Source organism: Clytia hemisphaerica, unplaced genomic scaffold (genome assembly GCF_902728285.1).
Source record: "Clytia hemisphaerica strain Z4C2 unplaced genomic scaffold, Clytia hemisphaerica genome assembly, whole genome shotgun sequence".
NCBI lineage: Eukaryota > Metazoa > Cnidaria > Hydrozoa > Leptothecata > Clytiidae > Clytia > Clytia hemisphaerica.
The window spans coordinates 476,863-504,010 of record NW_027103704.1 but is presented as its reverse complement, the minus strand read 5'-3'; the positions used below and the strand labels follow the sequence as shown (position 1 = coordinate 504,010).

Below are 27,148 nucleotides of genomic sequence, written 5' to 3'. Positions count from 1 at the left end.
TAACATTATACATTACTTCCATTAAATTCTAATTATTCGTTTTATAAATAGGTAGGTCCATTAAAGTATTACTTGTTGTTGCATGAATTTGGTAAACAAAAGCGAGAAAAGATTATGCCATTGTTTTAGAATTATGTTATATAATTTAAGTTTTATGATAATTATTAGGAATAATCAGCATACTTTATGCATGCATCGCCTGTCGTAAATCGTTAGATCGCGCATCTTAAATTACACCAACCCAATAAAGTAGCAAAGTAGCGAGTTGATAAAGCAATAGATAAACGAATGAATAAAGTAGCAAAGTGGCGAGTTGATAAAGCAATAGATAAACAAATGAATAAAGTAGCAAAGTGGCGAGTTGACAAAGCAATAGATAGACGAATGAATAAAGTAGCGAAGTGGCAAGTTGATAAAGCAATAAATAAATGAGTGAATAAAGTAGCGAAGTGGAGAGTTGACAAAGCAATAGATAAACTAATGATTAAAGTAGCGAAGTGGTGAGTTGACAAAGCAATAAATAAACCAGTGAATAAAGTAGCGAAGTGGCGAGTTGACAAAGCAATAGATAAACGAATAAATAAAGTAGCGAAGTGGCAAGTTGACAAAGCAATAGATAATAAATAAATGAAAGAAGTAGCAAAATAGGTGTTTTCTTATAATTTTTTAAGAATTTTTGAGTTACAAATCTTTTTGGGTCTCCCTAAATCTAAAATTCGCATTTTGTGAAGTGCGAAGCTATAATTCGAACCCTGCACTGACTCTTTACATGTGTGGAATTTTTTTTTAATTTAGCAGATAATCAAGGCCTAACAAATCAAAGCGCTATATTCTTGGGAATCAAATTTTTTTAAATTTTGTTGGTTGCTTAGCCGACTGCTGCACATTGATATGAAATTTTATAAGTGTGTACCAAATATGAATTTGCATCTTTGATGAAAGATTTGGCATCATTGGTGACATCATTACCACCTGATGATCTCATTATTTTTTTTAAATGCCAAAAATAGGTCCCCCCCCGCCCCCTAATTACCTTTTTTCACTTCAATATTTCTTTGCTCAAATTTGTTAGGTTAACTAAGCGTGGCATGTGTTTTTAGAATATCTATGAATTTTTTCTACCTGCTGGTATCGTGTATTTTACAGACAAGCCCCAGGTTACTGTAGGGTAGCTATATACAAAATATATATACAATAATACAACCATAATACAAAAATCAGATGAGGAGTTATGCTGAAAGTGAGCATTTTAGGTAAAGAATTGACAGGTTTGTAAAACTGTAAAATACCAACCTTGCACGTGACCATTGTGATGTTGATTGATTCTCAATTTTATAGGATTCAACAGACTATAAAAATTGAGAGAAAAAATGAAGACAAGATTTACAACCATAGATATTAAAGCTGCTTTGGCTGAAATCAATAAAAGGTAAAAGAACTTTCTCTGGGTCAATGGTATTATATTATCTTATTATACTGCTTTCCTATTTAGATGCCATATACATGCGACTATCTTTTTGTGAAATCCTGCTTTCAAAAGAAATAACCCTAATTTAAACTTACTCCTTTATAGTGATGCAATTGGTTTACGTGTTATGAATGTCTATGATATTGACAACAGAACTTATCTAGTCAGATTGGTGCAGTAAGTATCTTAATTTTCAGAATTTTGTGATTTTATAATTTTCATTCGCACTCAAAAATCTGCGAGATGTATATTTACTTTAAAGGTAACATGGTGGGTATGTTGATAGTCTATTAAATTTTTATGTTATCTATTTTTTTAGTGGAGATACTAAAATTGTGATTCTTATCGAGTCTGGTAATAGGATTCATCTCACTGAGTATGATTGGCCAAAAAATATGATGCCTTCCGGATTTTCAATGAAGGTATAATGTTTTTGAGAGTTGTTAAAACAAATTTCAATTTCTGTAGAAGTGGTTGATTTTCTGTTCCTTCTTGCTTGCTTTTGGACACATGTCTCTGAGAGTTGGATAGCTTAAAAGATGTATTTGTTAACTGCTAGATGATCTACAGAAAAAGGGGAATAAACCTTCAATTCAAACAACGTTTCAGAGCAATAAGTGATAATTATTTCTGGGTTACTCTGTCCAGTGCCGTAAACATTTAAGAGGCAGACGTTTAGCAGCTGTCAATCAAATTGGTATTGATCGTATTGTTGATTTCACTTTTGGTTATGATGAAGCTGCTTATCACTTAATTGTGGAACTTTATGATAGGGTAGGTTTTGTTCAAAGTAAATTTCATCCAGTCATCTATCAAGTTTTATCAGAATTTCATTTCTTCCAGTATCTTGTCTCAACCGTCTTTTTCATAGGCATTCAATACTTGGCGTGCATATGTTTTTCTTTCCAAATGCTCTCACAACTCTTCTCTGTTTGTAAACAGAAATCTCTCCAATTGAGATGTATGATTTTGATTTCCTTTCTTCAGGAAATTTACTTTTCTTTAACTCTAACTTTATTTAACTTAACTAACTGTCAAGACAATGACACTACTGCCTAAGATTGAATGCAATGAATTTCGTTCTTCAGGGAAATATCATCTTAACAGATCACGAGTACAAAATCTTACAGCTTCTGAGAGTCCGAGCAGACACAGATAAAGATGTCAAGTTTGCAGTCCGTGAACAATACCCAGTGGACTTAGCAAAACAACATGAGGGTGTTCCAAATGAGGAAAAGTAAAGAAAATCTTATATTTATTCACTGAGGTCTGTATATTTCAGGCAAGGAGTACATAGAATGTAGGCTAAAAAATAATTTTTTTCAAATAAACTTTTTAAGGTGATTTAATTTTCAAGTAACATTTAATAAAAGTTTAAACAAGTTTTAGCATCAATAATGATAATTAAAAATGTTTTTATCGCATTTGATGATGTAGATTCGTTCATTCATAATAAGAGAATAGATTCTTCAAAGCAATAACAGGACTTGGAATATCTTACATCAATTAAAAATTTGAACTATTTTCCCTTTTTTAGAATCCAAACAATTTTAAAAGAAGCCAAACCTGGAGAAAATTTGAAACGCATTCTGAATCCCAATTTTGGTAATTAAACAAAAAATTTAACGTAGATATATTTCTATATTCTTTAATGGAGTGTCTGTTTATGCTCCATACGTATTGCTCCAGGTGTAGATGTCTCCTTTACAGAAATAAAGAACATCACACTTTACAGCTTGATCAAATCCTTTAAAACTTTTAATGTCATAATATTTAGGCCTTGGATTTTTTTAAAGGTAAAGATTTGCATGATTTATCAGAGGTTTCAAAACGAGGTTTTAACATTAAGTTTAATGCCTTTTTTGTCTTTTTAGTGTATGGACCAGCAGTACTTGAGCACACATTGCTGTCTGTTGGATTAAAACCAAATGCTAAAGTTCCCCAGCAATTGAACCCTGAGGATTCTGAAGGTTTGATTTTTTCAGACATCAATTAATATCAATGAGGATTTACTTCTAATGAGCTAGAATCTCGCAATATGTGAACTTTCATGTCTAGTCTGTAGACACAAATAGTGCAATTTGGCTGAAATGGTGAACACTTTTTTCTTTGATTAAATATTAAAAGTTTAACTTTTACAACTTGGAGAAGAGTTTTTCCTTCCCATTATTAAAATGTTGATAAATAAAATTTTTCTTCTAAAGCTTCATTGAGCCAAACTGTAAGAAGTGAGGAAGTTAAGCTGGTTATATTGTTTGTATGAGCTATCTGTACTCAGTCAAAGAATTTGTTTTGGAACTAGCTTGTGTATTTTAGAATTGAAACAGTTATAAAACATCCTTTTGTTTAGTCATCAACAAGATTTCGAACGCTTTGCACAATTCTGAAAATATCCTTCAAAGTATACAAGATGATCCCAAGGTATGATTTCATAAATACTGTATTTCGTCGCATCAAAATAAGAAAGCCTTAAGTCCATTTTTGTAGTTTTGAGAAAATCAAGTTTAAAGGTTTAAAATGGCTGCCATTTTTGACCATGTTGGGCTAGCTAGCTGCTTTTTTGATATGAATATAAATGAAGAAAGATCTTTCAAGTTCTAAAGTATCAACATTGTCACTTATACCATTGCGGAGATATGAATGCTTCTTCATAGCATGTTTTTCGAGAATGGACTTAAACCTTTTTTTCTATGTAAATTTCCTTGATTAAAACTGAAAATTTGAAAAATTTCCAGTGAAAAAGTGTCTTAACTCCAAAATGGACTTAAGACTTTCTTGCTTTAAACTTTCTTAACTTTTTTGAACTCTTTAACTAAAACCTTAATCTAAAAGGTCCTAAAGTCCAACTAAAATGACAATGGACTTAAGACTTTCTTAACTTGAGAAAATTTCAAAAATAAAAATTCTTATTTTTCAAAAAACTTAAAATTAGGCCACTTTAGGTTGGTTTTTGATGGATTTAAGCCAAAAATTCGATAAAAAATGGGGTGTAAAGCATCGGTATGGTCATAACTCAATTTTTGAAAAAATGGACTTAAGGCTTTCTTATTTTGATGCGACGATTTACTCATAGAGTGTTTGTAAATTTTTGGCTAATCTATTAATTTGCTAATCTAAGGAATTTCGAGGCTGAAATTCTCTGAAAAAATAAGGAATCTCCAGGCTTTGAGCTAAGTTAAGCTTCTTATAAAAAGGAAACGTATATATTATAATAAAAACCCATTTTCCTTCAAAAATACAGGAACTGAGTTTTCTCTAAATATAAAATAATATTTTCCTTTGAAAATAATACAGACGAATAGAAATATTTTGGGAAATTGCCTCTGAACAGGACAAAAAGTAAATCACTAAGGGTCAGTGACTCTTACTATACATTCAAAACACTGTTTATTTAGGGCTACATCATTCAAAGAGCAGAGAAAAAGGCAAAGTCTGATGGAGATAGTGATGATAAACTGTTAACGTATGAATTCTGAAGAAAATGATGTTTGAAATTCCAATTATACAATTCTTATTATTCTATATGCCAGGGGGGGTCTTGCAGTTACTCCTTGACACTATGTGGAGTAACTGCAATTTTGGACATTTTCTACAGACACCACCACCCTTGCAGTTATTCCATAGTGTACTAACTGATTTTACCCTCAAAATTGGTGTATACCACCCCCAAAAATGCCAAATTTGGCAATTTTTTCACTGAATTCCTCATTTTTGATACCATTTTACTGGGTACGTCTTATTAACGACCGTTCAAGAGTTAAATATCTCAATCATTTTCCAAGTTTGTTAAAATATCTTTCATGCCTTGATTGAAGAAAAAATTTTGTGATTTTTTTTTTACTTTTGAAAAAAATGTTTTGAATTTTTTTGCTTCCAGAATTTTTAAAAACCTAAAATTTTAAGTGAAAAATTGAAAATTTGCTCACTTAGTACACCATATCCTACCAAAATCGACAATTTTGGCCTTAGGCACCACCCATGTTGCAGTTAGTCCACTGGTGAAGTAACTGTTTTCCCAAATTTTGGTTTATATACCACCACGGTAGTAATTGTCATAGTGTTTATATAATAACTGCATGACCCCCCCCCCCCCCCCTGTATATGCCAAAAATGCTTGATGAAATCTCAGAGCTGTTTAAGTTTGAAACATTTATAGTAAGCCTCAAGTATTTTTTGGAACTTAAAGTAATTTTTTGTTTCACATATTTTATTTGGCTGATGATTGTCGTTCGTACAGACGGTATGAAACTATAATTTCTAGAAATTAAACAAGCTTATTTTCTGATTTAATCTGACAAAAACCTGCAAAATTAATTCATTTTCTTCTTTCTTCAGATATGCAGAATTCCATCCTTACTTCTATGAGCAACATCAAAAATCACCCAATCTTGAGTTTCCGAGCTTCAATAAGGTGCTGTGCTTCTTCGAGTTACATAGTTTAGTTCCTATTACTTAACTTTGTCCATTCGTTCTGTATTACAACATCTAGATAGCTGCCAAATAGTGGTCTCCTTGACAAAACTAAAATCTTCACTTTAATTTTTACAATGGGTGCAGCTTCAATTTGCCCTGGCATGTTCTCATTTTATTTACATATCAAAAGATTCGTATAAGCCGCCACTGTAATTATTGCTGGTGCATAATGTGAGGGAATGTGTGTATATCGGGATAAAATTTATTAATAGGGATTTCAAAACCCTTAGAAAACTAAAATCTTTATAAATAAAGTCTAGACAGTTCACTTTATGTCTACCTTTTCTCAAAAAGGAGGGGTGGTATGGCAAGAATCTGACAGTCCAAACTACACGCTTTTTTATGAGACAATTCATGATGGAATTGGTCAGAAAATATTAACAATATGCTACAAATCGCCATCATGGAATTTTGCAACAGAACAAATAAGGACATTTTTAATTATAATTTTTAACTGTAAACTGCCAATTATCCCCTAGTGGGGTTCAATACTTGCCAATTATGCTTCGGGTGAGTATTACATGTTAAATTTAGGTTGAGTTGCGATCCAAACCTAAAAATACCATAAGAATGTTTTAGGATGATTTTCCTTAAAAATTAAGAATATCTGTTGAAATGGAAAAACATCATTCTTATTAAAAAACGTTTACTTACTCTCGTACCGTCACTTATCTTTTTATTTTCTTTTTTTTTCATTTGCAGAGTGTTGATGAATTTTTCTCGAAATTGGAAAGTCAAAAGATCGATATGAAAGCAATGAATGCCGAGAAGAGTGCATTAAAACGATTAGAAAATGTTAAAGACGACCACAAAAAGCGTTTAGAAGCTCTCAAATCAAGTCAGGTATAAACATGATTACAAACCAGATTTTCAGTCGTTTTTATGCTAAAAATTTCTTCTTCATTTTGCAAACAAGATTTTGTAGGACTTTGTCATGTATAGTACGGTCAAATCAATAATCTAACAACTTCTCTTTCAGCAATAAAACTTTGATCTAAGTTAAATTAATGTTGTTGATCAAAGGAATATTATTTGCTTTTCTTTGTCTTTTTTTTTAGGATTTGGATACAACCAAAGCTGAATTGATTGAAATGAATCTACCGCTTGTAAGTAAGCCATTGTCTCAACATTAAAAACAATTAAACCTCCCCCCCCCCCACTTGTTCCCCTTCACTTGTTGACGGTATAACTAAGAAAACCAATGTTAGGTTATAAGCTTGAATGTGAAATCTAAACATTAATTTATTTCATTAAGATCTTCCTTTTATTCATTTTTTTGTTTCGAATTTGTAGGTAGAACAAGCCATTGCAACCATCAACAGCGCGATTGCAAATCAAATCGATTGGGAAGAGATTGAAGATATTGTAAAAGAAGCACAAAGCCAACACGATCCTATCGCAAGCTCTATCAAATCGTTGAAATTGAACGTCAATCAGATTGTACTAAGTCTCAGGTAAGGCCTAGGTGTTTCACTCCCTTGTATTAGATATTCTTCTTCTAGAGTAATTAGAGAAAGAATTCATCGCTTCTTGTTCTGCATAACTTTGGCACTAGGTTAACTCTATATTTTAGTTTATTTTTACCTCAAGATGCTTTTTTTCAGCGTAAAACCTGCTCGATTTCGAAGACAATTGGTTGATGATCTCTTATGCGTAAATCTAGACGAGCTTTTGCAAGACAAAACTTCGTTAAAAACCCAAAATTTTAAATTTGATTAAGTTACTGTTGCAGAACAGAACGTTAGACAGGTTGTTATCAATCCGGAAGCTTGAATTATTATTCTTATTTACAGGAACTTTTACGATGAGGACAGCGACAGCGATGATGAATCAGAGGACGATGGTGAAAATAAAAACCTAAAGGTTTGTACCTTTTCTATAAAATATAAATTTCACGAATACTACAAGTAATAAAAAACTACCGCCTTAGCTGTCTAGCCTGAATTGAATTCTAGCTTCAGATCAACATTTTTTAGTCATTCCTGGAAACTTATTCTAATTTTCCTTATTATCATTCTAAAAACTTTGTCGATCTTTTGGAAGATATTGGTCGTCGACTTCTTTTGTCATTGAAAACGAATTTCTTTAATAGAAATCGTCATCACCAAAAACAATAGAAATAAACATTGATCTTGGATTGAGCGCATTCGCAAATGCTCGCAGTTTCCACAATAAGCGTAGACAGGCTGCTTCGAAAGAAGAGAAAACTATACAAGCTTCGAAAAAGGTAACTAGACGAGACTGCCTGGCTATTCAACGAAATTTTTGTTGTCTTTTGATGCTTGTGACTTGTACTTCTAGTTAACTAAGATTCCTTGTGTGTGAGAGAGAGATAAAGGGATTTTAAACCTTCACTAATCCGAAACGATTGAAAAGATGTAAAATGGAGTTCCTTATAAACAGTGGTGAATTGTGTTCTCAAAAATTAAAAAGATATCCTTTTAGACGTCCAAATATCGTCTGTTAGTCTAAAACTATACAAAACTTATCTTGCATAAAAGTCAAAGCAAGCAGAACTAATTTTTACATAAAATTGAATATATAATTTAGGTTCTGTTCTATACCATTTTAGGCACTGAGATCAGCTGAGCAGAAAACAAAAGAAACGCTAAAAGAAGTACAAACTGCTAAAATGATCAGCAAAACAAGAAAAGCAAACTGGTATTATATTAAACTTCACACTGTATTTAATACCTGTGTACGTTTCATCTAAAAATAAGTTCATGATTATTTTGTTATGCGTGACTTGCCAGAAAGTCTTTTCCGCAAGGAAAGAGGACTTATATTTTATACTGCCAAGGTTTTATTTTGACAGTATCTCCAGAAACCACAAAATCACGGATGTCATATTTCCTTCATTTCCATCCATGTGTACGAGGGGGACGCAAAAAGGTTCAGTGGACATAAAGGTCCAGGTGGTTTGAAACAATCAAAAAATCAACAGGCTGGGGGCGTTTATTAGGCTCCGGAGAATATTTATAACATTACACCGTCTCTTTCAATGACTAGCCTGAAATAGTAGAGGAATATCTAAGTATGTGAAAACTTTTTTAACAATTTCTCAGCACATACCATTTTAACATAGAATAAATGGTTGCTTTAAGTCATTTTTTTTTTCGTTTAAAAATGATTGTAGGTTCGAGAAGTTTTATTGGTTTATCAGTTCGGAGAATTACTTGGTGGTCGGTGGTCGAGATCAACAACAGAATGAGCTGCTCGTCAAACGATATTTACGGGCTGGTAAGGCTTTTTGTAGTATTGAGTTTGTAATCGTCAGCCGTGCAAAATTACTCGAATCTGATTGGTTTAGAGGAGTGCGATTAATCGTTAATTTCACTATTACCACTTTTTGCACTCTTCGGCGGGGGGGGGGACACTTTTGTCCCCTTATTCTTTTCTCTCCCAAGTCCTGTGTCAGAGACTTTTTTTTACTATATAATAAAAACAAAGACATTTTTTTTCTTCAATATTAAAAAGAACAAAGAAATTTTACGTTACAATAGCTTCTTTTAATTGAAAACAAAGAAAAATTACACTGCAATGTTTTCTTTTTAAACAAATTTAGCACAGTGGACTTTCTCTCTAATTCGAACTTCTATTATTTGAATCTTTCTGCAATTCGCACTAGTTCTTAGTCCCCGGTCATGAAGGAAATCGTTTGAAATACTTTTTATATTATTTGAATCTCTCCTTAATTGGAACAAATGATATGAGCCCTCTCCACTGGGGAATGGGTCCTACTCCGCCTTACAAAGTAGGAATTCCTCCTTTTTCAAGTTGGAACGCTTAGCGCTGTCCAGACACCGCTGGTCCTGTGCACGCGAGACACAGATACCATGATGCATAGCGGTGACACTCGAACTGCGCAGAAAAGCATATAGCTCGTCGCAGGCGGAGAACATGATGAGTGACACTACACACCACAACGTCTGGCATATCACCCACACTCTTGTATCAGAATAGTGGTACCCAATTCCCCTCACATGGTATGGGTTGACCCGGGCGAAGGTACGTTCACTTGCCAAGTGAACCGTAGTACTACAGTGGGAATCGAACTAGGAGCTACCAGACGGGAGTTAAGAGCGATGACCACCACACCACTACGAGATGCTTAATCTCGAATTAGAACAAATAATTTTGATTATTCGATTTTTTGACATTTTATGGTTTCCGTACCCTTAAGGAGACCCAAAAAGGAACAATCCCATCCCTTAGAGAGACAATCCCATCCCTTAGAGAGGCCATGACTTGTTGTTATTTTTTTAACCTTTAGAGAGACTTGGGAAGGTAAAAGAAACCCGACCCTTACTGTCCATACGTACCCAGCACCTACTTCTGCCTAAGAACCCCCCTTCCTGGGTAAAAAAAGACTGTTTAATAGGCAACTCTGTCATTAAATTTTTAGAAACAAACAAGACAACTCAGCCAATAATGTCCATTTAAAGCTTAAATTTCTGTCGAGAACAAAATGGTTGAAATTCGCTTTCCTGTAGACTGGAGTCGTTTATAATGCGTGTAATACTAATAATACCAATACTAATACTAATAATACCAATACTAATAATAATAATAATAAACAAAATCAACTCAAATGAAAAACTTTCAATACACAAAACAACACACATTTTTTTTTTTCAAGATTTTTTTGAGCGGGAAAAAATTATAATTGCAATATTGACACTTTTCTTTTGTTTGGAGTTAGTGCACAAAGGTTTCTAGACGACTAAAATTGTTCCCTTCATTACTTTTTGCTTTATTTCTACTATGTATAAACTAGTCGTCTAGCTTGCTAGACTAGCTTTCCTGAAACAAAAGATGCTTGAAGTCTAAACTGCACTGGATCTGATTTGTTTTCTCGTTCAGTTATATATGTGCCTTCGGCCTAAAAGTTATTGACTTGTGCTTTTTTTTTCATATTCAGGTGATTTATACGTCCACGCGGACCTCCATGGAGCTAGTAGTGTCATCATTATAAATCATGGCAAAGGTGACATTCCTCCAAAGACGTTAAACGAGGCGGGCACAATGGCTATCTGTTACAGTGCTGCATGGGATGCGCGAGTTGTGACGAGTGCTTGGTGGGTACATCATAATCAGGTGAGACGGTCCTTTGAATTATTTAAATACCTTATCGGGGAAAAAAATGTCGGAGTTTTATTTAGTCGAGGTTTTTTTTCGTCGGGGAAACATTTCGTCACCTAGATTTTGCTTCAGCTCTATCTAGTGTTTTATATAAGATATCTATGGTTTTATGGTATCCGTCAATTATTAAATTATTTTCATTAGGTCTCTAAAACAGCTCCATCAGGAGAGTACCTAACGACTGGTAGTTTTATGATACGTGGCAAGAAGAACTATCTTCCACCATCCCACCTGGTCATGGGTTTTTCCGTTATGTTCAAACTAGAAGAGTCTTCTATTCCAAACCATGTCAACGATCGCCGAGTGAGAACCATTGAAGATGATGTGGCGTCACAGGTAATGTTGTTTGCGAATAAAGATTCGATTAATTTCCAGTAGCACTGCTGTTTATGTTCTAGGAATGCAAGATCTCCCCTTACTTTAGTGTGAATTGTGGTGTTAATTATATACCCAATCAAGATCATAATTCAAAAATGAACAGATGAACTTTTTTCACTTACTAATTCTAAAGGTTTCCTGCTCGTACACACACCTGTGTCACAGATCAGATTGGACACCCTACACGGGAAATTGACTTTGCTTTCATCGCCATTTGAAATCCAATGGAAAAAATTGTACTCCAAAACTCACTGGATTTTTTTACCCGGGATCAAAAGAATGTCTATCCATGTTTAGATTTTGAAAGAAATTTTCATTCCCACTGTGGGAAGAATTTCCACCGGGGCTGTTCTTAAAAATTATCTTCTGCTATCGACTTTTTATGAGAACCGGAGGCTTAATTTTGGCTTAAAGATAGAAACAATTAAGAATAATCACGGTCTCAGTTTTCGGGAATGTCTCTTACATTAGGAACTTAAATTCTGAAAATCACCAAGAAAATCAGAGACAACTGAACCTCAGACAAAAATTCATTTACTCCTTTAAAAAAGTTTTGTCTCTTTAATTGACAACAAGGTGGATTGTCATTTATTATAACTGTTGATGGTCTTCCAAAATAGCAATTCTCAAACAAAGATTTTTTCACAAATCTACATACAGGTTTCTGAAGCTGACACTGGTACGATCGACGAAGAGCAAGAGATTCCACTAGTTAACGAAGACCCTGATGAAGAAGTGCTATCACCGGTCAGTGAGGAGACTATAAAAACCGACATGGAGAAATGCGATATAAAAGAAGAAGAGACTGATAATATTGAAAAAGATTCTCTTCCACATGTTGAAAATATAGTTGAGATAGAGAACAATGAAGCTAAAAATGTTTCAAACAGCGAAAATGTTGCTTCTGATGAAAATGAAGATCATAAAGATAGAGATGATGATATTGAAAAGGAGGATAAGGAAAATAATGAAAAAGAGCAAATTCAAGAGGGTGAAGGAGTAACGAACATTGAACAGGAAGTTGAAAAATCAACAGCAGAAACAAAGGAAGATGATATTGACGAGGATGAAGATTTTGAATACCCAGACACCAACATTGAGTTACAGTATATGGGTGGTGAAAAGTATGTTTTTTATCTTCGCGCTTCATGTTCATCGCTAGATTGTCTTCTGTAAGCGTCCTTATTTCGAACATTGTACCATTTGGTCATTCTTAAGAGGTTACTGTCTTTTTTCTCACTAGACATACTTTAATCGGGTTTAATTTCTGATTTTAATTTCTGGATTTAATTTAGCGAATCAGAGTTTTGAAAATTTTCACGTGGATTTAATTTCGCGAATGAGCCTAAAAGCAAGGTGAAAATAGCTATTGTTTGCCACCAAAAGAGAATTTTGACTTGTTCCTCCGCCAAAAATACGGTTTCAATAATTTCGCGAGTCAGCAATCTCACGCGTTTTCGCGAGTTTTAATTTCACAAAAAAGGGCAAAATTCACGAAATCGTGAAACTTAATCTCGCAAAAGTTAATCTGATTAAAGTATCAACTCAGGCCTTGGTCGGATCAACGAGGCTCTCTATTTACGGCCTTTATATAGGTTATAATGTCAGTGAAAAATTGTCTATTTGTATATTGTAATAACAAGTTTGTCTGTTCACCTAACAAAATGACATAGTAGAAAATAGCTTACTTTGTATTTTGTAACATTTAAGGTTCCAGCTTCAAAGAGGTGAATCTACATACTCCAATGAAGGATCGAAATCTGAAAATACTGGAGAAGAAGCTAAAAATGAGGTATTGCCCGTTTATAAAATCATATTTGATAAGAAACTTCTATTACATAGTTGCGTGAATTGGCTTTTTTTCGTTACGTGAATGCATGAATTTTCTCTTGTAGTCAAATTTGCTTAAATTTCCCCGATTTTTGCACGGTTACTCGATTCTCCCGAAAATGTTTTGAGTTGAAATACAGAGGAAGGGAGTCGAATGTTTTCAGCCTAATTGGATATTATTTCCTTTTGGCTTTTGTACGCTTTTTAACTGGACAAATAAATTCTTCTTGAACTTCCCCTAGAATCGAAAACCAAAATTATCAAAGAAACAGCGCAGGTATGTAACACCTTTTTATTTTGAAGATACACGCTTTTTTTACAAGAATATACTTTTTAAGAATATTCATGATGAAACCAGCCAAAAATTTAAGAATGTACTAAGAAAATCACCATCATGGAATTTAGCAACTGAAGCTAAGAATGCCATTTTTAGAGCCTTTTCAATTATAAGTTGCTAATTACCCCCAAGTAAGGCTCGCCTCTTCCACAAAAATGGCATTTTATGCTTTAGATGTATGTATTAAATGTAAAATCTAATTTGAATTAGGGTTCTAACCTAAGAATGCTGTAAGAATATTTTTGGATGATTTTCCCCAAAAAGTTAAGAATATCCATCATGAAATGAAAAAAACACCATTCTTATCAAAAAACACCATTCTTATAAAAAAAGCGTGTAAAGTGAACCATCCTTCTGTCGCCCTACTTTAAATGAGATCTTCCATTCTCTTTACTACCACCAAACTTCCAATTTCTCCTAAGGTTTTTATCACGATGTCATCCCCTTTAAAAGGCGAACTCAGCATACCAATAAATTTGTCTTATTTCGATCGAATCTTCGGCAGCCAATTTTCTACAAATTCTCTCTCTTTAGAGATATGAAGAAGCAGAAGAAACAAGGAGCAGAAGCAACTAGCGAACAACAAACCACCGACCTCCCAAACATTCAAGAAGACAAACCGGCTCCAACTGTTGAATCTGCAGTATGTCATTTATACTGGTCTCTGTTTTACTATAATTGGCCCAGCGCTAGCGATAGGGCCTTTCATTTGCAACTTTCCGTCCGTCCTTCCGCTGTCTGTCCGTCCGTTTTGGTAGAAACGGCGCTTAAAACCAGTACCGCACTTTTTAATTTTGCCGTTTGGAGAGAGAAAAGGTTGCTAAAGTCGGATACTGGCTACAAAAGATATATTTTCTGATTCCGCGCTCTTTCAAAAACAATTTTCAAAACAAAACAAAGATGGCGGTCGAAGCGAGGAGGTTGATTCATACTTTCTTGAACATTTTCTTTGCTTTAGTAGCCAGGAGACTTTCAAACCAAAGATATTTTGTAATGGTTTTCTTTTATAAACCTTTTTCAACATTCTGCCATATCTTATAGTCTTTGCTCAAGTTTTCATAACGTTTTATGAGTGAAAATTCTACCTTAAATCACTTATATTTTTAGTTTATTGTTTTCGAAAAGACTTTATTTTTAGGAAATAATGGCTTCTGATATAGAAATAAATAAACTGAAATGAAGCTCATTTATAAATTGATTGGGACTTTTTCCTTGATGCTACACAAGAAAACAGTCACTTCTGGATATGTCGCTAACAGCGGTCAGTGGTGGGACGTGGTATGATTTTCAAACTCAACACATGATTATTAATTAAGTAAACTGATTCTGGAATTTGGTAATGGACACTAAAATGGACCTCATGTGTAAATTGGAACAAGATTGGTACTTTTTCCACGAGGCTACGCGTGAAAATGGTTATTTTTGGATCTGTCTCGTTTGACGATTGGTGCAGTGGCTTGATTTTTCAAATTCGACACAGAATTATTTCAAGCTGATTATGGAATATGTTAGAGGAGACTAAAATGCAGCTCATGTGTAAATTTGAACAAGATTGGGACTTTTTCATGATTCTACACATTAAATAAAATGATCAATTCTGGATCTGTCGCATTAAACGGACGGTGGCTTGATTTTTCAAACTCGACTCACATACCGTCAACCGTCTCTAACTTGGGACGATTTGTCGAAACATTGGACTGTTGCATATCTGGTCTGTATTTTCACTTACTGTAAAATCGAAAGAGAAATCGTGTATTTTTAAATACGCCTTTCCTTAACTCAAATCAAATGACTTTGGAAGTTTGGTGAAATAGTGGCCGAATTGCCGTCCCATGTTTTTTCAGATAGTCCCAAGTTGAAGCAGTTGATAGTAATTATTTAAAGTATATAAACTGATTCTGGAATCTGTTAATGGACACTAAAATGCAGCTCATGGGTAAATTCAAACTAGATTGAACATTTCTCATGGTTGCAAGGCATGAACAGTGAAAATGGTCATTTCTGGATCTTCGCATTAACTGTTAACTCACATTAACCACATGAATTTTATTAGCTTGGATATGCAGACCATATTAAAGATCATTTTTCTGGTCTACGGTCTGGTCCAACTAACATGCCTGCAGGGATATTTCTCCCTGCATATGTGAGTGCACCTAGTTCGTTAAAAAGTGCCCACTCACTAAGCAGAATATTCGGGGAATTTTTTTATTTTTCTATGGGCGCGCATAATTTATGGAAAAAGCTGACCTTGTGAAAAAAGATGAACAACTGAAAATGAAAACACAGGCTCATTTCTAAACAAAATGATGTTTTGATGTAGTTTAGAGTAGTTTTGAAAGTTTTTTGAGTTTGTAAAAGAGGTTATATGGTAAGTCAATTATGTGTGTCTGCCTGGATTTGATAGTCTGTCAACAAGGTTCACTCACAGGCAGTATCAAACAAACTGTACCCGAAATTTTTAGTTACACCAGGTAAGATTTTTTTTCTGAAATTTTGAGTCTGGATACACAGGCTAGAATTTTATTGGAAATTTGAACCTGCGCCTGTGTAGGCCCGGTTGGTAGGAGACCATTCAATAAAATTTCAAGCGTCTAACCAATGAGAAGTACCGCGGTGATTTTGAAAATTTTTTCCTGTCTTCACTTTGATCCATGTCAACGGGGTCATACATTTGCTGTTTTGCACGCTTGTTTTCAACACGTTACTTTTCGCTGGGCCTTCACGCCCAACGGGATTCTTGTTTTTATTGATCAACCAGTGGCCATTTTGGGATTCTTAATAACTCCTTGCTCAATTAAATGTATTCTTCCAATACACGTTTTTTTTATAAGAACAAACCACATAAGAGCATAAGTGTTCGATGGCCAAATTGTTAAGAACAAGTTAAGAACAAAGGCTTTGTAGACCCTAGAACACTCAATTTCTTAGGGAAATGGGTAAAATACTGTAAAAATGGCGAAAATAAGAACATGTTACGAACATTTTTAGGCTTAGGACTCTCAAAAAGTTAAGAACATGCCAAGGCTTCAAATATTTTGGATGTTCTTATAAAAAAAACGTGTATATTGATCTCTATTTTACTATAATTGATCAACCAGTGGCCATTTTAGGATACTTAATAACACCTTGCTCACTTAAATGTACTCTTCCAATAATAACTAACAGGCTGGCATTTTCTCGTCACGACAGTTACTGGTCTGCATAATACACTTGATAATTCTCAAGTCTCACATTCAGTATATTTCTTTCTTCTCTTGTTTGAAATCTTCAAACAGGCTAACAAACGTTAACGTTGCACCATCTTCGAGAAAACAACGATATAGTGGTTTCTTATGGTTTCCTCTATCTTTTGAATTTCGGACTTTTCCTTCTTCAATCCAACACATCTGGGAATTATGTCTACTCCAAACAACTTTTTCGTTTTCACAACAGATATTAATGAAAACCCGTGAAAGAAATAAAATTGAACGGAAAAATTAGGGGACACCCGGGTTTGAACCAGGGACCTCTCGATCTGCAGTCGAATGCTCTACCACTGAGCTATATCCCCATGTAGAAGAATTGCATTTTTCACATATTTGTTACATTAGCTTTCGCATTGAAGATTTCTTATCACTAAGCAAATACAACTTAAATCTTTATTTGCCACTTTCAAATAACAATATCATTTTATTTTTCTTTCTTTATATCTATACTCTATTGCTCCCTATCCTTAACCATAGTATAAGAAAGCCGCGGCTGGAATATGCACCACATTGTCTTTTCAGTTAATTGCTGTTCCATCTCTGTCTTCGAGCTTTATAAGAACATCAAGATGCTCAGTTTATTATTGGTAGATAGTTTTTGAAATTTTTCTCTTATTTTCCTTCACAAAAAGTATTTTTATTGCTAGATATCTTTGAATCTGTACCCAATAGAACACTTGAACTAATTTTGGAAATATTTTAGGGGTATTTTGTGAAAATAATAGTTTTTCGACAAAATTGAAGTTATAAGAACTATATTCAAGATGACAACTTTCCTGTAAGTTTGAATGATAAATTTTGAAGATGCTGGCTTGAAATTTTCACAGCATTAACTTGATGTACTTTTTCATTGATTTCTAAAAAGATTTCACTGAAATATTGTGAAGGCATTTCGAGGCACTTTATTAATTTTTTTGAGTTCTTTCAGCCAAGTCATTTTGTGCTTGTTTAAATTTCTTATTGTTGATTTTTCCTTTACAATGATTTTATAATGCAAGTGTATTATCAAGGGCATGTCCTTAATATCTAAAACGCACTGAGAAGTAATTATTAACGAAAAAACCATAAAATTTACCATTAAAGATGCTACATTACTGATTTCTTGATCTACAAAAGTAATCAAATACGACAGAGATAGAACAACAGAAATTCAGATGTTATCATTCCAGCCGCGGCTTTCTTATACTATGCCTTAACGTACGAGTTTAGTACATAGGTAAAAAATGGTTTATTACTTCAGAAGGAAATTCACAAAATGTTTTTAATCCACTCTTAAGGACCTCTCAAAACAGATCATTATTATTTTCTCTAATTAGCATTAAATATGATCTGTTGATTAGTGCGTGACATACATGGAGTAATCAGTATCTGCCCGGAGAAAACCCCTGTTTCATTCCCTTTACTCAAACAATTTAGATATATTCACTGTTAATTTCATTGCATGCAGATAGGTGATCAACCACAAGAAAAACGAACGAAGAGTCCACCGCAACCAGCTCCGGTGCCTCTCAAACGTGGTCAAAAGGTTTGTAATATTGATTACCTTTCGGTTGAAATATATAACACACTGTTTACACATTGGGGGCTTTGATTTGAATGATGCCAAAATTTTGATGCTCAAAGAGCTGAATATTGGATTTTTAGATATCAAAACTGTGTTTGAGCATGGGTTTAATCCATGAGTGTCTGCTTCTGACCAAACGTTGGATTCTGTGATACTTTCCTAGGACACACCACTGTTAACTAAATAGGGCCTTTAACTAACGCTCAAACTTGTAGGCTGTAGGGGATTCACTATAATATGAAGACAGGAGGGGATTAGGCATTACGACATCTCGAGTACAACTAACAATCAAGATAGAAATGTTAACGATTCTCTTTCAAAAGCATTCCATTAAATATTGTTTTATATCAAGAAATGAAGAACTAACTTACTAACAATTACTACATGGTGTTTCATGCTGGCGCAATCTTCAGGCAGTGCAGGTGTATTGCAGATTTTCTTTCAATCGAAATGTTAAATAAAATCTACAATATACCTGCATTGTCTGAAGATTGTGCCAGCATGAAACACCGTGTAGCAATTGTAAGTTAGTTCTTTATTTCTTGCGGAAGCCCATTAGGGCCAACACCTTGAATTGGAAAAAATATTCCGCGCTTCTATTTTAATCAGAAACGCTATTCCTTTTTCTTCCGCGCTGCAACTTAAACATGAAGCACTACTAAAAGATCTTCCGCTCTCTTCAGCGCGAAATATTTTTTCCACTTCAAGGTGCTGGCCCTAATGGGCTTCCGTAATTTCTTGATATTTCGAAATTTTTCGAATTTCCCTGGAGCACTTTGTGATTCTATTTACTTCACAATATTGTTTTATAGAAAAAGTTGAAAAAGATGAAGGAGAAATATAAAGATCAAGACGAAGAAGATAGACAGCTCATGAAAGAAATTCTACAAGTAAGCAACACTCTCTGGCGTACTGGATAAAGCTCTTTGTCTTTCCTTTATTTCTTTAAAGAAAATGAATACCTAGAAACTAAAATTAAAACTGCATTTTCAGTTTTCTCATCAAAATGGTGACCTTTCTTGTGATAAGGGATATTTTCTTTCTTTGACGGATCAGCGATGGATTTTAGGGGGATCACAATTTATGGCTGAAATTTTAGCTTTTTTATTCGGTGTAAATCATCTTTCATCCTCAAATTCACCACTACTTGCCCGAGTAATTCTTTCTAATAATGATAATCATCGTGATAGGTATCATCATCGATACCAGCACGGCTCTGATGTGTCGCGATGTCCGGTAAGCGCTGTGATTTCCCTATCTAGGGGTAGGAAACTATCCCGGGATAGGGCCCAGTCCAATGATATCGGAGCATCCGCTTCTCTCTTCTCTCGATTTAAAAAACATTATAAGGATTAAATGTTGTAAGTTTTATAACGCGAACTCATGCTCTCAATTGGCTTTTCCAGAAAAAAACCGTACACCACCTGTTGAGGTGCTCCAACCTTTTGTGAACTACCCCCTTGGAATTCCAGGCAAGTTTAGGATCATACCCCTCTGGAATTCCGAATTTTTACAGATTTTCAATCATTACCCCCATGGAATTCCACTTATTTTTGACGGATTTTTGTCTACTGCTATGGAATTCCACTGCATTTCAAACCATACCCCGCTTGGAATGGAAATGGACTCCTCAACAGGGGGTGTACGGTTTTTTTCTGAAAAAAGCCCAATTTTACTTTCACAGTCTGGAGGATCGGAGAAACTTTCTAAAAAGAAAGCAAAAGCCAACGCGTCCAAGATGATGAAACAAACAGGCGTTACCAAGCAACAACAACAAAACAAAGTTAAAAAACACAACCTCGTCGCCATGGATATTTTGCACCAAGAAGAGGCCGAGATACCTTCGGGAACCAAAAATGCTGACATTGGCAATAATGAAAATGAAGATGAAGAAGAAGACAAAGAAGAAAAACAAGATCAAGTAAGTTTTATCAGCCAAACAATTATCGGTGGAATCAACCTTCACAAAGACTACCTGACCAGGCTAATGTGTATTATCGGGCCCAATCAATAATCTCATCTCTACAAAAAATGTTAATTGTTAACCTATGTTTTTCTCCGATAAAATGACTACAGGGCTAAATTTGCATCACTTCATTCGTTCAACTTTTCTCCTTCTTTAACATATATGCCCATTCATAACCATTTCAATAAGAACAAACTATATAAGAACATAAGGCTTCGATTGCCAAAGTCATAAGAACAAGTTAAGGATGTTCTTATAAAAACGTGTATGTCTTGAATTTGTAATTTTTATCACAGCCTTGGTCATGTGATGATTTTGCACGATCCATTTGGGATTTTATCGAGATACGATATTCTTTTATATTTTTTTAGAATGAAAATATATTGGACACATTAACAGGACAACCGATAGGGGATGATTTGTTATTGTACGCCGTACCCGTGTGTGCACCCTACAGTTGTATGCAACCTTACAAGTGAGTGCATGAATTTGAACAATAGCTAGGTCATTGTCATTATAAAAAACGCCAGTCTTGGGATTGGTCTATTTTCTAATCACATGATCAAAAAGTTTGAAAAATCAATCGATTTTGGTGCGTACTCTCGGGTACTTAATAGCCGTCCCCCCCCCGCTAATTAATTTTTCGAAAATTTTCCACCCAGGACATTCTTATTCCAACCCCCCCGCTTATTAATTTTTGGGAAAATTTTTTTTGAAAGTTCCCTTTTTTGTCCTAATTCAGCTGTATTAGCCTCCTTTTCAAAAGTTTTCCACCCAGGACATTTTTATTTCAACAACCCCCCCCCCCACCCCCGCTTATTAAGTTTTGAGATTTTTTCCAACCCCCCCGCTTATTCCAACCCCCCCGGCTATTAGGTACCCGAGAGTAAGCTCCAACTTTAACAATAAAAAGAAACAAAAGACTTCCAGACCAGTGTTTTTATAATGACTATGGTTAGTTTAAGCATTAGGATGTTCACGACGTACCCCACCGGGCTGTTTATTGTAGTCCCGGAATCGCTTTTAGTTTTTACCAAAGACAAATTCATCTTAAGTTTGGGAAAGTTCGTTTCAACACTTATTATCTTTCCATCATTTCAACTTTCTTCTTTGTCATTGTTTTTGTATCCTTGTACGACTCTACTCTTCTATATGATGCACACGTTTGTTATAAACGCTGCACTCCTCATTTATCGATTATAGGTACAAAGTGAAAGTGACACCAGGCACCGGAAAACGTGGACGTGCGGCTAAATCAGCTATCCATATGTTTCTTCAGGCTAAAGAAGCCACTGACTGGGAAAAAGATTTACTCAAAAGTTTAAAGGTAATTCAAATCTTTAATTAAATATACCTTTTGTAGGGCATGATGGGTTCATGTTGAATATAATTAAAAACTCTACTGATTCCAGCACCAAAACAATGATAATATTTAGTACATGTATTTACAAAATATGCTTTCTTGTGTTACTGCAAGAAGTGGGAAAGTTAAATTTTTGAAAAATATTTCCCCCAACATCTGGAATGTAGAAAGAACTTCAGAAAAAAAAAACACAAATACAAGTGCTTGTAATCTGAACTAGCTTTGTTTAACAATCTAATTTGTTATTGTTCATAATTCACATTCTTTACTACTACACATTTTACAGTACTAGGTTCCTGGCAAAAAAGTGTCTAGTAGAATAAACTTTCTGTATTTTTGAGAAAGTAACTTGCGTTTCCATATGAGAGCAAGGAACCAATCTGAAAGGGAGTGCTCTTTTTTTCGGACCTACCTCCGAGACCCATTCTGTGTTCTGAAAAATGGCCGAAACAATTCTTCCAACAATTATTCGCCTATTTTGCTTCTGTGCTGGACATTATTTCTTCTCTAGTTTTATTTTTATCCGACTCTTATCATCAGGTAGGTCCATTCAGCATGTGGCTTAGTTGTTAAATTTAATTTTGTTCATAATTCTTATTCTTGACATTCAGGATGTGGACATATCAAGAAATATACCAGGAAAAGTCAAAATTTCTGCACCCAATATGCAAAGGATCAAGAAGAAATAACAATCTGAGGTTTCAACTCTTGAGGTTAAGCTTTGATATAAAGCACTGGTGGAGGATATTTGCTCGTAAGCAACCTTGCCTCTGGGTCCTGCTTTGGTGGAAGGAAGGAATGAACTGTGCGTTGGATCATGATGGAAAAAGACTTTGTCCTGCGAACGATTTGGTATTATTCGACACGATAGATGGTGATCAATTAAATTGACTGTTTTTGGCTGGGATGGATTGATAAGAATGGTTGGCTCTGATATCCTCTACGAAAACATGACAATGGTATTCCTTTTCCAAAGAAACATGATGATGATTATGTCTGATTATTGATTGGTAATTACGCATTGACATTTTTTTGGTCGGCATGGTTTCGTGATCTCGTTCAGTTACAAAACTGTCAATACTCTACAAATTTCATGCTTTATTGGCTTTTAATGGCTTTTTTCACTGGCTGGGTTGGTACTCTCGGGTGCCTAATAAACAGGATTCGGAAAAAAGGGGGGCTAATTATCGGGGGTTGAAAATCGTACCTCTAAATACCCCCCCCCCCCCCCCCCCAAAAGGTAATTGTAGACTAAAACCTGACTTAAAGCAAAATGAGGGGCTCTTCTTTTGACAGCTGAAAACATTCTTTAAAACTAATAAAATAAACGGGGGGTCCTTATAAGGTTCGGGGGTTGGAATAACATAAAAATTAATAAACGAAACACCTGAGAGTAAGTACTGTAATGAAGAGAAAATTTGTGGTTCTGTTAGGTTATGGGAATTTTTATTTATTTTTAGAAAAAAATTTTATAACTTTGAAATTTCTAGTTATTTTAATATGCATATTTGTATCTTTATCAATTCGAAGTACCGCTAAAAGCGAAAAGAAATCAAATTCTATCACTTTCAACAACAAAGATAGCTTTCCTTGACCACACTATATATCGGTTTAAAAATTGCCCACTCTAAGGGGTTAGAATAACTATGCCTTGGATATTCTGCCTGCTAATATAACAATAATAACTACCTTAGCGGATTAGTTTTGGTGTGAATTTAATTTGTTGATTGGCAAAAATGCGATTTTTGGCGGGGATTTATAATTGGCGACTGATCAATTTTGTAGAAATAGACAGGGATTTAATTTGGCGAATTTGGGGATTTGGCGGACACTAAAAGGGTATGGTTACTTCTAAAAACGTGTGTGAAATATCGCTAAAACTTCCGTGCAGCGTCGATTTTCACATTTTTCACAATAAAAATGAATGAAAAATCGATTTTTTTTCAATTATTTTCAATTTTTCATTTTGTTTTTTAAAATTTAAAATTGAAAAAAGAAAAATTGAGATTCAATTTTCAATTTTTAATTTTTTGTCCATATGGGTGACATTTCTGTCATGATGATGTATCATTTAGATTAGACGGGGGTCTGAAATGGCAATGTTTGTTGCTTGTGCTTAGGCATCCTTTGTATAATATCTCTATCACATAAAACATTTTACACTGTTTTTTAATATTGTTTCCTTATCTCATCAAATAATAGTGATGATGTAACATCATAAGTATATACCTTTTAAAATTACTTGGCTTTAAACGTAGCTTCTGCAGATGGGTTCAACCTAAGTATAGTCCGAGATCCGTAAATCGCAATAGGTATACTTACGCAATGTAACATGCAGCAGTACAGAATTGGTGGAGTGATTCTGCAAGACAACTGCCACGCTGGAGTAATCGTCTATTCGAAGGTCCTGAAGATGCTGTAACAGGGCTGGGTGGTTCAGAAAGTTTACAAAGATTTCACCAAGTCACGGTGGAGAATAATCGCGACAGCTGCAATTTGCTGTAAATCTTTAGGGCTACTAAACCTAAAAAAACCTACAAAAACCTTCCGTAGAATGACCATAAACACCTCCTTTCCATAATCCCCACACCGATCCGATCCGGCTGGAGATTCAAAGTAACAGATCTTACTGCTAATTTGCCAAAAGCTTCGGTCTTGCATATCATTCCAGTTTGTCAATAAGATCTTATATCATTAGATCATTAGATGTTACATTATTATGTTTTTTCTGATCGTGTAATATGTTAATAATGTGATAAAGATGTTATAGGATAATATGTATAAAATCTACAGCAGTCTGCGACAAATCTATCAGCCTAGCTTCACTCTTGCCATGCTCAGACCCCCGTCTAATCTGAATGATACATCATCATGACAGAAATGTCACCCACATGGACAAAAAATTAAAAATTGAAAATTGAATCTCAATTTTTCTTTTTTCAATTTTAAATTTAAAAACAAAAATGAAAAATTGAAAATAATTGAAAAAAATCGATTTTCATTTCATTTTTATTGTGAAAAATCGAATGGACGGAAGTATACACGCATTGTGCATGTTTCGTTCATTCAATTTTTGACGACATTTTTGGTCAAAAAATTGAATTTCGATGGCAATATTCAATTTTCAATTTTCGAGTTAAAAAATTGAAAATTGAATTTTGACTGTTAGTTTCAATTTTCGTTTTGTTTATTGCCAGAAATGAACTGAAATTTCCAGTATCATCTTTGATTTTCTAATATAAACTTCTTGCATTGAAAATTGAAAATAATATTTTCAAATACTGAAAATTGTGTCGTAAGAAATTGAAATTGACAAACCAAACCAATTTTTTATCACGCTTGCTTTTCCACGAAACAGATGCTCAAAAGTAGTGTTTCATCGGTTTTATTGTTATTTGTTGCTGTCTAGTTTCCAGGTCTTTTGCAGCTTAATTTAGTTTTGGGTTCTATAAATACATTATGGCATAAATTTCACGCTGGAGCAATTTCCTTTACGTAATATTTAACTCTTCGGATTACTCTTTGGTCTTTGTCTGGCCTTTTATATTTGACTACACTCTTTTTTTATAAGAACAATTTCAAAAGAAGGCTGGAAATTGGCCTAAATCTAAGAACATATTAAGAACCCGGGGGGGGGGTACTAGGGCAAGGTGGGTTACTGGGATGCTCCGCTGGTTAGGATACCTTTTTTAACCTCCACGAGTCCCAGGTAGGGCCGCAAAAACACCAAAATAGAAAAATCAGTCCCTCGTAGGGTGCCTATTTTTGGAAAATTTGGGGAAAAAGTAGAAAATTTTGGAATTTTAGTCCCGTTCAGGGACACTTTTTTTGCAAATTTCGAGTCCCACGTAGGGTCCAGCGGAGCACCCCCGTCGGTCGACAAGGGTAGTACCACCCCCGGATTAAGAAAAATGTGAGCCTCAGATTTCAGATTTTAAAATGGTACTGACTTTAGCCGATTTTTTTTTATTAGAACACCTATAATTCGGCTGAGTCTGGATGTGCTTATTTACTCTCGCCACTTCCATTTCAGCTCTTCATGAAGTAAAACGGCGTGTGTAATCGATACATTAAGAGAAAAATTAGACTAACAAAGAAGAGACTGAATAAAACTATTGTTTTCCTTTGTCTTCTTTGTAACTGGTTGGAAATCATTTTCAACTTTCAATTTTTTTCATCCGAGACGTTTTTTTTACAAATTGGTTTGGTTTTGTCAAATTCAATTCTTCACGACAAAATTTCAGTATTTGAAAATATTATTTTCAATTTTCAATACAAAAAGTTTATATTAGAAAATCAAAGATGATACTGGAAATTTCAGTTCATTTCTGGCAGAAATAAAAATAAAATTGAAACTTTCAATCAAAATTCAATTTTCAATTTTTTGACTCGAAAATTGAAAATTGAAAATTACCATCGAAATTCAATTTTTTGACCAGAAATGTCGTCAAAAATTGATTGAACAGAACATGCCTGCATGTAAAAAGGTTTTACTATTTTTCTAGTTCGCATGATATTTCTTTTTGTTAAATTAAGCGGGGATTTGATCTGGCGAAAGGCCGATCTTTGAAATTTTCACTGGGCGAAATTAGAGCTTTCCATTTTGGAAAGATGTTGGAATGTTCATCTTTAACATCTTTCCTCAAATTAGCGAAAGACCATTTTTACAATTTTGTGGAAATTTGTTGAAAGATCTCATTTCTTCATATTTCCAATTTTGGAAATTTCATCTTCACTATCTTTCCAAAAATTTGAAAGATGATATTTCTATGATCGTGGAAACTCGTTGAAAGGTGGACTTTCTTCACTTTTCCAATTTTCAAAAATATGACTTTTGCTAAATTTCCTAATTTTAGGAAGAGTGAAAATTCCAATCTATGGAAAGTTGTTAAAAGTAGATTTTTTTTCCAATTTTCCAATTTGAAAATATGACTTTACTAAATTTCCTAATTTTAAGAAAATGAGATTTCCATTATGGAAATTGTTAAAAATGATTTTTTTATGGATCAAAACACTACCTTCAACATAATCTCAGCAAAAGCTGAAACATCATCACACCCCAATTGCTCGACCGACAATACCAACAAATATGATACAAAACAACAAAACATTCAAACAAACAATTATACAAAGAAAAAGAAGAGAATTGACTAGGCACAACAAAAGATACCCTTTTATTAGGAGATTTTAATTTTTATTGAGACATGTGTTTCAATCTTAACCTTAGAGTTTCAAAGTTGCAACACTTAAGAAAATCTAGCTTATAGGTCAACATATACTTTATACTAAATGCATATAATGTAAAACATACTATTTTATACTACTTTATTGCATTTTGGTCATACACATTATCTGGTTCCCTTACACAGGATTTCATTTTAT

General features: G+C 34.2%; 2 protein-coding genes and 1 non-coding gene across 3 annotated transcripts in view; 1 reads left to right on the top strand and 2 right to left on the bottom strand.

Annotated features, from left to right (window-relative positions):
• LOC136804063 (triosephosphate isomerase-like) overlaps nt 1-27,148 on the bottom strand; it is a 387,417-nt gene that overhangs the window by 26,715 nt on the left and 333,554 nt on the right. The window lies entirely within an intron of this gene.
• Nucleotides 1,339-22,996, top strand: LOC136804055 (ribosome quality control complex subunit NEMF-like). The gene is made up of 29 exons (XM_067060793.1): nt 1,339-1,429; nt 1,574-1,645; nt 1,788-1,890; nt 2,117-2,242; nt 2,557-2,705; nt 3,006-3,073; nt 3,343-3,438; nt 3,819-3,889; nt 4,864-4,931; nt 5,804-5,879; nt 6,644-6,784; nt 7,000-7,047; nt 7,235-7,395; nt 7,735-7,804; nt 8,034-8,168; nt 8,514-8,602; nt 9,078-9,181; nt 10,863-11,038; nt 11,228-11,419; nt 12,122-12,585; nt 13,172-13,253; nt 13,534-13,568; nt 14,163-14,271; nt 18,321-18,398; nt 19,250-19,327; nt 20,122-20,358; nt 20,775-20,878; nt 21,607-21,730; nt 22,378-22,996. The coding sequence occupies exons 1-29, from the start codon at nt 1,371-1,373 to the stop codon at nt 22,453-22,455; spliced, it is 3,393 nt and encodes a 1,130-aa protein (XP_066916894.1). The 5' UTR covers nt 1,339-1,370; the 3' UTR covers nt 22,456-22,996.
• Nucleotides 17,107-17,178, bottom strand: Trnac-gca (transfer RNA cysteine (anticodon GCA)). The gene has a single exon. It is a non-coding gene; the product is annotated as a tRNA-Cys (tRNA).